The following is a 12,889-nucleotide window of genomic DNA, read 5'->3' on the forward strand; positions in this document are numbered from 1 at the left end:
CAGATAATAATGTATTGCCCTGAATGGTCCAGGGAAATAAGGAAAATTAGAACCAAAATCTCAGGAGGTTAGGACCTTGTTAGCCACATCCTAAATATTTGGCTCCCAAAGAAAAATTCTCTCAATTATTGTAACAAGCAAATTAACCAAAGTTCTCTTTTGTAAAGAAACCATCACTAAATAAAACAAATCCTTTCCATGGAGTCCAAGTACAATCAAGAGCAGGCCACCGATTTATAGCCCGGAAGACAGCAGCTGAGAAAGAGACTGGCAAAGAACCCTACTTTTATTTGAATTCACATATCTCATTAGCTTTTTCCATCAATGAGGTAAATAACAACCCAGTTACAGACATTATTTCAGTCATATGGCATAATGAAAATAACAGGTAACATACAGGAGTGTTAACTGTACTGTACCAAATAACTTCTTGGTCCTGAACAACTACAGCCTAAGAACATCATAAAAATCTTAATGAATCTGTACTAAATATCTTGTGTTCTCAATGCCAGCAGACACACCTGACATACCACCCACTACTACACAGACAGTTTGGGGACAGGTCCTCCCCTCCCCGCCAAAAACACAAGTTATTCCCTTCCTTTATTTACTAAGGTACTCCCAATTTTCTTTTCCTCTACTTACAACAGTTGTCAACAATTTGGGAAACTATTTGTTTAAACAAGAATGCTTTAATCTGAACTCCGCCACTTACAAGCTGTTGGAAATGTTTTCAAAATATGACATGTAAGCATGTCAACAGGGCTACGGCCCAATTCAGAAACAAAAGAACTTGATTAATTAAAAGAGTATTGTGATTGCCCAGCCTAATTCCTTACAGCAGAGATGATGCAGGCTAAAAGTTGGAGCTACTGTTAGTGAAATAACCTAAGATGTTCACTGAAGAATAATTTTGTTTGTTTGTTTTAAGAACTGTCCTGTTGCTCTAATCTACATTTATTCTCCCCCCCAAAAAAGTAGTAGTATTTCCTTCTATAAAACTGCTCACTGTTTTTTTTAAATAAAAAATGTGTGTTAAAATCAAAACGAAAACTAGTATTCCTACTTCAGCTTCCCAAACCAAGCAAATTAAGTACTGATACAGCTCTGATGGGGCAGGGGGGAAAATCAATATTGTATACTAAAGAAAGCAAGATTACAAAAAAATTACCAAGGAAAAGGAAATATATGCACATATTCTCTAATTCCAAAGGAAGTGTTTATACTCTCCAAATTCTCCCACCTGCTTCTCTCCCTAGAAATCATAAAAATAACAGACCACCCTGCTAGTTTATAAAGATAGAAGGAAAATTAAGATACCAGGCAAAACCAATTAGGATTGTCTACAGAAAGGTATTTCCTTTGGCAGCTTTCATTTTAGCATGTAGCTCTGCTTTATTTATCCTTCAATCTTTCTGGGCCTACTCATATGTTCAATGATCTTTTAGGGCTCAATCTGGGTTTCCAAAAGTAAAAAGGGAGTATTTCCATTACTGTTAATGAAGATAATTCTGCTGTGTTAAATCAGCTAAGCAAAAATAAATAAATACATAAATAATTAAACAAAACAAAACAAAACAAAACAGGGGAGGTGTAAATAGCTCTTTGCTCCACCAATGGCCTCCTCTACTTTACTTTGAAAAGAGTACACCTGCCCTAAAACTCCTTGAATGGGAGATAGACAGTAGGGCTGTGTGAAACGCCTCTGTTCAGATTCTGATTCGGCTGTTTTGGAGGGATAGTGATTCGATTCAGTATTTTGGATTACTGTCCTGATTCAATTAATCCAAATCCGTTTAAAAATTTCAACACCAATTCGGAGATTCAGCCATGGACTATAATGGGGAATCATTAAAATACCTATAACTTTGTCATTTTTTGGCTGATTTGGATGAAAACAGCAGGGATAGTAGCCCCTTCTGAGGGCATGAAGCCTGCCAAGTTTCAAGGAGATAGGTGCAGGGGTTTCTGGGAAACTGCACCTCAAACTGCTCAAAGCAAAACTTGTGACACTTGTGTATGTTAAGAGGTGTGTGTAGGTTGTAGCTGTGTTGGTCTAAGGACATAGGCAGACAAGGTTCTTTGAGTTAATCTGATATCTTTTATTAGACCACCTGAGTAGTTGGATAAATATATCTTAGCAAGGTTTTGGGTTTAAAAACTTTTCCTCACGCAAAAGTTCCCCGGATTGAAACTGGGCAGAAACAGACTGCTGATGGGTCGTACGTTCACGGTCCCGCACTATACCCTGAGGGACCTTTTGGCACCTACATCTGGAAAACACCACCCCTTGAGCACAGCCATCCTTCAGGGAGCAGCTTCTTGCCCTTTTAGCCCATTAGCCTCAGGTGGTAGAGCTGGAGTCTGACTCTTTTAAAGGTTGTAGGTTTGAACCCTGCCTCTGGCAATGCTTTGCTTCTTTCACTTTGCTGAACAAGACCTCTTACATTTCTTGTATCCCAAGAACCCATTAAATCTCTAATCCTGGCTCCATGGGTTGGGTTGGGTTGGGTTGGGTTGGGTTGGGGGCGGGGGAAGAGAGAGAGATCGGTTGGACACAATGTTTATATATGCAGTGGTATTTATTTTAAAATTGCAGAAAAATGCAGACTTTGAGGTTTTTAATCAGAGCATTTTGGATTTTTTTAATAGATCCCTGATACTAATTTAGTGCTTCTTGGTAGTTTTCATTATGTAACTAAACTAATTAATTGTGAAGAAGCAACCAAGTGGCTTTTTGTATGGCTGTTATTTTATTATTCCTTAAGAACAGATTTATTTATTAAAATGAAAAAAATTGCTGTTAACTTTGAGACAAAAATCACAAAAACAAGATTATTTGGAAGCAAGTCTATTCCTAAACTCCTCCCTACTAGTTTTTAACCAGTTCTGTTAATTTTTACCTTGATAGGTTCCAGTTTACATAAGAGTAGGAGACGATTAAGTAAAATTTTAGTCATATGAGAAATAGTGATTTGCAGAAACCTACTGGCATCTTTTCTAATTGTTCCTTTGCTTTGTAAGAAAAAAAAAGCTACCTTTATATTGAAACTCTTGCTCTTTCTTTCTTTAACTATAGTAAGTTTTTGTTTTACAAACAACTTCAGTTTCTTTGCCACACACTGTCTGCAGAAGGTGCAAAAACTAACCAATCACATTTTAATGGTTTGTCTACATGGTAAATGGAATTCATAATTATATTGTAATTCACAGTCAGTTATTTCAAGTCTGTTTGTGGACAATCATACTGTGTTTTTATGATGATTTAATTATGCCATTAAGGAGCTGACAAGTTGCAGGGATATAAAGGCTTACATGCCAAATAAAAATGTACAAACACAGAAGAAAGCCAAAATAATTAAGGTACAAATTCCAAACAATTAGGTTATTTCAGTTCATTTATCATGTAGACATATCTTTTTACTAATAGAGCTCAACAAATTGCAAAATATATTTTCTTGGTCTTGTCTAATTCTACTGGCATACGTTTTCATTGAAAGCCCAATATTTGTGAAAGCCAACTTTAACATATACATGAATATCTATAAAAAATGTTTGTGTACACTGCCTATCAAGAAACAAAAAAATACCATGCAATTTATCTTACTAAAACCATGGCTTATCAAAGATCCCAGGACCAAAATTGAAGACAACTACAGAAAAACATTTTAAATCTATCAGTATAATTATTTTTAATTTGCTAACAAAACCACCCAAAAGCTTTTAAATGGAAAGCCATGTTAGAGAAAGTTATAGTATTCTTATACACCTTTTAGAAGCAGGAAAAAGGGGGCTAAATTTCTTGGACAAAATTATTCATTATTTGATATGAATCAGTTAGCTACACTTCAAGAAAATATTCATAATGATTTGATATCTGTTGCTTCAGCAAAAAAGTAATGCAGAGACAGAGCATTAATTTAAACCAAGATTTTGCACCTCTCTATTATTTTACATGGCAGATTTTCCACATTTTGCAAAAAAGGCCTCTGTTGAATTAGAAAATAACCTGATAAGATCACTTTAGGTTATTTTAAACCTAAAATAATTAATAAAAAGGCTATCTTATTCTCCAAATTTATGCTCTTAATATTTTTTTTAGTCCATTTGATTTTTATTTAGCATTATAAGCTGGTCAGCATACAGAGATATACTGCTGTAATGTTCCAGCTGTATACAGGGAATACTGGTCTAAAAATATTTCAATTTCAAATTAAAAACAAACAAACAAACAGAGAAATATGCCTGTTTGCTTTAAGTTAGTGTTCAAAACTCCTATTTTGGGAATACATTTAACCTATGCCATTTTAAGGATTCCTGTTTGAATAAAGACGACAACATTTCCTGACTTCTGGGTATATTTCTTCTATTACACCTAAAGGACATGTATTTACCAAAGAAGTGTTATACAGACACATATTGACTACAGCAAGACAACAAGCTATACTTTCCATATTCAGCTTAGAACTCACTATGTGGATATTACCTAACTGTGAATATATAATTCTTCTAATGACTGCTTTATACCTAAAAATATCCCTGTTGCATGCTGCAATTACATTCCTCAACTGGAAACATCTGCTTTCTACATTTTCTTCTTGAGCACACAAGGTCCAGCCTCACCAAAATGCTATTCAGCTGCACTAAAATTCAAATATGATCCAAGTAATTAGAAAGCTACAGAGGTAAAACAATTAGCGGTAAAATAATAATGATAATCACCTCATTAGCCCTTCAGTGACCAGTGCCCAAGAAAAAGACAAAATGGACAAAAAATAAGGTCCTTATTCTCAGAGTTCATTCTTCTAAACTAGCAAAAGGGTCTGACTTGTCCACAGCAAATAATAACCTTTTTTCTGCCATTTAGACGCAGAAAGGGAAATAAAGGTCCACCCCAACAGCTTACTGAACATATCCTCCTTGTAATGTACATCCCAAGCAGTTGGGTTGCAGTCTACAAAGTTAATGTGGGACTGAAATAGGAAATTTCCCAGTTTCTTCCCTAGGACATGTCTACATGAGATGTTTACTGTGGAGTTACTTAATTAGCTCTGCAGTAAATGTCTCGGTATCTACATATGCGGCCCTATTAGGGTGCAGGAAGCTAATAAACTCCGCAGCAGGTTAGTACTTATAAATACAAGTACTTCCCTGCTGTGGAGTTTTTTTGGGTGTAGCAATGCACTTGTAGATGCTGACCCAGGTGGCTGGGGCACGAGGGTGCTTCAGTGAAGCGGCTGCCTGCTAGCTAACCCCACACTAGAGCACCCTCATGCCCCAAACCAATCCTTCTGTAGCATGTTGTGCTGGGTCAGAGGAGCCCCAGGCTAGCAGACTAATTCCCCCAGGTCCTCTGACACTCAGGGCTGCTCCAACCCAGTTCAATGTGCTGTGGTCCCAGGTGCACATGTAAACACAGCACCCAGGAGCAATAAACTCTGATATGATATGTGCCGGAGTTTCTTGATGCACATTATGTGTATGTGTAAATGCACCCCTAAAAAACTTTCCAGGAGAGGGAACATTCTGGCCTGCAGCGGCCTTCTCCCTCCTGCTCTTTGCATCTTCCCAAAACTATGTTACCCACCCTAGTCTAGGAAAGCACAGCAGCATTTGCTGTTCCTCTCCTCCTGGTCTCCAGGGCAGGGAGGGAGCAGTGGAGCAATGCCTCTGAATGTTCCCCAAGTTATGGTGTTCCTAGTCATGAAGGAGTCAAGCGTACATGTTCATTGTACCAACAGAAACTGTCTCACAGAGAAGATCTTCCAGATGTTAACCTGAAAGATCTCTCTCCTAGAGGGCATATTTCCTCAGAGATAAACTGAATGAATGCCTGTATGCTACCAATTTCTAACAGAAGAGCAGCACCTGCACTGCTGTGTTCTCTTTCAGTTTCAAATTAGAGAGAGATGCCTGCAGTGCAGGTGATTTTTACAATGTCATGCATCTAAATAAGGAACATCACCACAGCAGCAACATCAATGCAGCTATACTGGGTGTAGGGGCAGATGGGGGAGGGAGCGTTAAAGAAGGACTGAGCTGTCAAAAATGGAATTTTAGCCTTTTTTCGTGCTTCAGGGCCAAATCCTAGTGTAGACCCAGTTTAATCTGGTACAGCATGAACTGCACCGATGTTGTTTGTCACAGATGGGACCATGTCTACAGGTTTACACTCGTACAACTAGACTAGTAGCTGAAGTATCAATGTAAATAGGCCCTAGTTTTATTCCTCAAATCTGTTACATGGCTGGTACTTCCAGGAAACTATACTTCTTCCTTCTACCTCTTCCAGAATCCTAGCATTTAAGCAAATGGGAGGAAGGTAAGATGCACATTTTGGCTAGTGACCTAGAATATAGGCAAGGGCAAAAATTATGTCCTCATGCAGGGGTTGGCAACATTTTTGAGCAGTGCGCCAAAAATACCTGCAACTTTGACTTGTAAGATATTGGAGTGCCAGGGACAGATGGTGGGGAAGCAGCAAGGGGCCCAATCCTTGTTGTGGCAGCGCAGTCCTGGCCCCTTCCCTGAGGTGCACATGCCAAGCAAAATGGCATGCATGCCAGGGGTTGTCTACTAGTACTATATTCCCTATCAATAAGCTGTCACAATGCAACTTATTAGTATGCTCCTTCTGCAACACAAGCATAGCAAAATGACTGTAGCTTTAACCTTGTTTCATTCAATTGTATTTCTATACTACTTAACTCACTTGTATCGCCACAGTTCACAGATGTAACAGTTGCATCATAAAAGCTGATACAAAGTCCCAAGTTGAAGCATCACCTCTCATTTTAAAGTGATTGAAAGTTACGCCTGTCTGTATCATATCTGATGACTTTATAGCCAATTGAGTTTGGCACATTTGATCCTTATACCACATGTATTCATAGGAGAACTATCCTACCTTCCAAAAGCCATTTAATGCAAAAGTTACTAAAACTGAACGTCATATTTCTTTATACTCACCTACGCAGTTATCACAAAGGCTGCAATGTGAGGCACGAGGTGGGCGGAAAATCTTGCAAGTGAAACAGTATTTTAGTTTCACTGTCTGTCCATTGATGATTACTTCTTTTGTTCTGGGAGGTGGACGGTATCCTCCTGAACTGGAACCATTTGCAATATCTAAGCACAGAAATAATACAGCATTTTAATTTGCTTTTAGCAGACATGGTGCAGCACTTTTCCATCATTTTGAATCCAGTTTCTTTATATGGTTATATTTTTATGAATTTATAACACCTTTCACCTCTCTCAGATGAAGTACCTTGGCATGAATTTCATGAACAGCCAAATGATTCAACACAAAACAGTCATAAAAAAATTAGCAACCTCATACCTTGTACCACAAAAAGCAAAATCCCACACTCCTGAGCCAATCCAGGAGACACACCCAGGCACATGTTCTAGAATACCTGAATGACAGATGAGATTACTGAAACAGGGTAAATTAAAATTTGTTCAAATCACAGCTGGCCCTTTGGCCTTTGACAAAAGCTTGTGCTTCAAAAGCTTTCTGCGTTGTACACATCAAATTCATAAAGAACTCAACTGGGCTTCTCCTCTTTCCTCCCCTGCAATCCTTTAATTTAAAAATGACTCCCTATCTGCCGTTCTAAAAGTGTTTTTAGAAATACTTTTTATTTTAAAATAAATTATTTAATGAAACAAACAAAACAAAAACATACAAAAAATGAAGAAATGCAGCATGCAGGTCAAGTGAGATATGCAGTGCCCATCACCATTATGTCATTTAGAGCACTTGCCACAGCAAAAGGAAATAAAATCACTCTTTGTTCCAAGACCCTTGGCATGCCATGATACAATGGAGTACATTCAGCATAGCATTTCATTTAGCCTGCTTTTTGTGAGTTTAAAAATCAAACCCTTAGTGTTATATGAATGCATCTCTTGTGGGTTAAGAAACTGATTACTGTAAAAGTCCCTGCTTTCCTTATCTGGTAAAGTGATAACAGATTATTTTAGGACGTAAAAATGCTAATGTCCAGCAGCTAAGGACTGGCTAGATTAATAATTCAAGTTCAGTTTTGTACTTTAACTGCTTCTGAAGTGAAGCTGTACCCTGAAAACAATTCCCTGGCACTCAGCTTATCTGCTCCTGTTATGTATTCAGAATCAAATCTGGTTACTTTAGTGACAAAAAGCTTTTATCACCGTCAACCAAGCAGAACCAAAAAAACTACAGGGAAACTACACGGAAAATTAAACAGATTACTTTCTGATTTCTATATCATGAGCAGAATTAAGTTCCAGTCTCATACAGCCATGTATACAACCAGGCTCTCTTCAATTTATGCTGCTCCTTACATCTTGGATGAGCATGATCAGCTAAAAAACCATGGTATTAACAATAATAACAAAAAGACTATGACTTGTTTATAGCTTAGTTAAAAGTGTCACCAACTTGCTATGCACTTACTGAGCAGAGTTACAAGTATTTATACGGACCCAAACAAACTAAGGTTTGGAAGCCACTTCTCAAGATCGCAAAAACTATAGTTACTATAATACTTGCATCTTCAGCTAAATAGACAGGTTTACAACTAAAGTGAACAAATACAGTATGGCTATTTTCAAACTAATTTATTTTCCAACAGAACTAATAATTTTGTCTTGCTTTAATACCGATGACATTCTCATTTTGTTTTATTCTTAAAGAAAAGTATTTAAAACTGTAACATATTTTTACATTGTGTGGGCTTTTCTCCCCTCCTGACTGGCAACTAACATGTCTCACTGAAGCTGAGTTCACCAGTGGAAGGCAGTGGAAGTGGTCTTTAAATCACTAACACTTTTTTAGAAGATTTGACAGCACAGAACAGGTTAATTTCTCAATTATGAATGTAGAAAAATGTGCAAGTTCAAGAGTTTTGGCAGAAGACAGAATTCAAGAAGTGTGAGACATTCAATTACTTGGGCTGATAAGGGGAATAATATCTTATTTGCTCACATATAATTATTGCTATTGCTGAATCAATAACAATGAAACATTCTCACAAAGTAGCATAAGCAGTGATTTACTTGAGACCAAATAAGCTTATTTACAGAAGAAAAAATGACAGCGAGGAATACTTTTGGTTGTAAAAGGTATAGTGTTTATTTTAATTACTAATATTGAGAGAATTCAATATATTTTATTGTACTATACTTTTGAGTGACATTACTAGCAATATGCTTGCACAATAGTGTATTGATAGAGAAGCAAAGTTGTCCTTGGTAGAACTCCATTTAAGTTGATGTACCTATGAACAGAGACAAGTCTGGCTTTCAGTGTCAAGATAGGCTGATAAATCAGACTGGTAGAGAATGTATTAGCCCTAATTTGGCTCTAATACAATTTAAGCACTTGCTGGACTGTAAGCACAAGAACAGTCCTATTCTTCAGTGGGACTATTAACTTGCTTAAAATAAAGCACAGAAGTATTAAAGCCCCAAGTGAGTAACACACTTAACTGACCCTTCTGGAACACCTCAATCATTTACTCAACTTACGGATTTCATTCCCAAATATGACACTAAAAAAAAAATGAAGACTTCCCTTTTTCAAAAACTGACTACTGTGTAACAGAATAATCATTGCAGAAACTGTAGGCTATTATTGTGAATTATTTGGAAAAAAGGTATCTGAATAATATTTTTAAATATGACATTTTAAAAAAATGTTTCCCCTCCTGTGATTAGTTGTTACTGTTATTTTTAAATATGTCCTGACAGTGTGCAGCTGAGGCAGCTGCTGTCTGACTAGTCTGGGAGAACTTGGGTGCTGATAATACACTTCCCTTGGGGAAAGAAGTGTGCCTATGTTCAAGTTCAGAGGGACAGCCAATCCCAGCCCTCTAACTGGGAAAAATGCATCTTCAAATCCAAGGGTGAAACCCTAATGCCACTGAAATCAATGAAAAAAATCTTCTGGACTTCAGAAAGAACAGTAGTTTGTCTCAGTTAAGTTCCAAAATTCACCTTCTTGTAATGTATTAAATCAAATTCTCTAGAAACTAGTAACAATAAGGCAGGGTTAAACCTTGACTGAATTTAATCAAACTTATCTGAGATAACACTGAACGGGATTTGTCCTCAGTTGTGACTAGCAACATATCATTTGAGCTGACCCTACTGACCCATCTTCAAATGCAAGAAAGTGTTCTAATGTAGACAAGCTCTTAAAAGAAATAAACCTTTACTGTCACTTTACACAACTAAGCCCATCTGAAATCAGCTGTATTTTCTACTGTAGATAAGTGTTTTCAGTGCTATAATAAATCACATTTTATGGAATAGGCAGACTTCTTCCCTGATGCCCTCCGGGATTTTGTACTCATTTTCTAGGAACATTTTAACTATAGTGCAAAGTGGTGCTCAGGCAATTTTATTACCCTGTTTGGAAAAGTCCCTCTAGGACTTAACACACTTGCACTGTTACAGGAAAGCAGATGCAGTTTTCTAATGAGGACAGAGTAGTCCAGCTGCCTCCACAAAATGCCAACACCTTGCATATTAGTTTTACATATAGCGTGTAAATTCTTCCAAGTAATTTAAAACTGTTTTAAAATCAGTCAAAGCTGCAATGTAGGCAGAACCCCAATGGCTGGAACATTTTTATTTTTATATAATCAGCTGACTGAAAACTACTTTCAGGGGATTTCACGAGGCCTATTCATAATAGCACTCCTTGTCTTACCCACTCAGTGACTCCAGGCATTTTGATTTTCTTTGTCAGCTTCTTCAAATTAGCCAAGACTCTATTGGACAATGCTCTTAGGTCCTCTCTGCACAGTGGCTTTTAATGAGGGACTTTCTGTATAACATGGTGGTTAAAATAAGAACTGAACACCCACTGCGTTAAGCAGATAAGTACAATTCTAAGAGAACCATGTCTGACAAGAGCACTGGTCATCATGCAAACCGTATCAGGCATGAGGCCTTCCATAAGCAGATCAGCTCCTCATTATTCAGCATTTATAACTTTGAATATTAGCAGCTATTTAAGTATATAACTATCTCTCACCATCTCTAGATACATAAAACATAAGCACTAAGCACATAATACCTAGAAATACTTGGTTTCTGCTAGTGCTGTTTTACTATGTCCTGCTTTGTCTTAGGATTGTGGATTCAACACGGGCATGGAATTTCCTTCCCCTTCTCCCTGCAAACAGCCTTAAATGCTCATAAAAATAAAAGTTTTGCTTGGGGAAATGTGCAGGGGTGAAAGCCTGATCCCATTAAAAGACCATGTTGCAGCAATTTTGCCATCAATTTCAAAAGGGACTAAGATAACGAAATATAATACAATGAAGATATAATGACAAAGCAATTAATTTGTTGGTTTATTTTTTTCTACTGCAGTAAAAGTCTTGTGCAACCAGAATTCTTCATGAACGACCTTTAGCATCTGTAAGAGCATTAAACTAAATAATATGTAATGCTGAACCTATGACACTAAGGAAGGTCATCTCTTTGCGTAATCATTTAAGTCATGCCGCATGCTTAATTATAAACACTAGTCTAAGAGAAGAAAAACAGTATCCAGATAGCCAGGAACCTATACCAGAGATGAACTACTTTGTTTACAGTCACTAATCTCAGAGGCCAATGCAGCATCCTACTTTAACAAAACACTGAGGATGTGATTTAAACACTAAACTAGTGCTGTTTACTACGTTCCACTCTTAACTCTTAATCTGGTGTCTATCATGGGTTACTGCCTTAGAAGATTATACTAATAATGCTAAGAACAGGGGTGCTCAACCCCCAGCCTGCAGGCCAGATCCAGCCCATGGGACTCCTCATAGGTCTGGAAATCTGGCAGCAGAATGGTGGCTCTGATCCCCCACTGTCAAACTGCTGGGTCCTGCATGCAGTGGGGAGCCCTGGGTCCTGCATGCTGGTTCAGGTGCACAGTCCCTGTGCACAGGGCTAGTCAGGGATATTGCCAGGCCCCAGGGCCTGATCCCAGTGTGGGGGGCTGGGAGAGGGTGGCACCTGTCCCGAAACACAACCCTGGCTTGCTGGGGCAGGAGGGGGTGGAGCCAAGTCCCCAGGGACCAATCCCTGCAGAAGGGTGCAGCATGGGACCAATCTTGGCATGCAGGGGTGGGAGGAGAAGCACAGGGCCCCTGGTACCCAATCCTAACATGCTAGGGCAGGAGGGGGTGGTGCCAGGCTCTCAGGACTGAATCCTGGCATACAGGGGTAGGAAGAGATGGTGCCTGCCTCAGAACCTGATCTTGGGATTCAGGGCTCAATGCAACCCATGGACTGGCCCTGCCCCACTCATCTGGCTTGCAGGGCCAAAAGGTTCAGCAACACTGGCTTAAACCATCTTTAATTTATTAGAAAATGTTAAGAATCATAGAACTAAAATGGCAAAGCCATAAGGGAAATACAGAGTGACCAAGCGAGGGATTAACATAAGAGGGATGGGAGTAGGAAGTGGAACACAACTAGGTTACATAATTACAATGTTAGTCAGCTAAACCCTATGCACGTTAAACCCAATGGGTGCCTGTACATGAGCGTGGAGGCTGCTCGGATGTGCTGTAACTACAGCGTGTCGGAGCAGACTTGATAAATCTGTCACAACCCAAAGGGTGTGATTTTTGTTTTTGTGTGCTTCGGCACTGCTAAATTGTTCCCGCTAAATTATAGCTTCTTTGCACGGTGGAGTTTTCTGCTGCAAAAGAGAACCCCGGTGCAAGGGAGAATTTCCCACCAATTTGAAGCTTTCTTTGCAGGGTGCATTTCTTTGTTGCAGCACAGAAATGCTCATTGCAAAGAGTTCCCGCCATTTGTATGCTAATTCGAGTCCCATTATTGGCCAGTTCTAAATTATTCACACGTGGCAGCTAGTGATTGGCTTGCTAGC

The 12,889-nt window shown here is 38.5% G+C and overlaps 1 protein-coding gene across 5 annotated transcripts in view; it reads right to left on the bottom strand.

The window, feature by feature from the left end:
- The window catches only part of ZDHHC14 (zinc finger DHHC-type containing 14), a 248,705-nt gene that overhangs the window by 96,658 nt on the left and 139,158 nt on the right, over nt 1–12,889 (bottom strand). For all 5 annotated transcript variants that reach the window (XM_025202659.1, XM_006022379.3, XM_006022378.3 and 2 more), the window contains exon 3: nt 6,970–7,128. In XM_025202659.1, coding sequence (XP_025058444.1) covers nt 6,970–7,128 — 159 coding nt within the window. The remainder of the gene's footprint in view (nt 1–6,969; nt 7,129–12,889) is intronic.

Source organism: Alligator sinensis, unplaced genomic scaffold, assembly GCF_000455745.1.
Source record: "Alligator sinensis unplaced genomic scaffold, ASM45574v1 scaffold331_1, whole genome shotgun sequence".
NCBI classification, from domain to species: domain Eukaryota; kingdom Metazoa; phylum Chordata; order Crocodylia; family Alligatoridae; genus Alligator; species Alligator sinensis.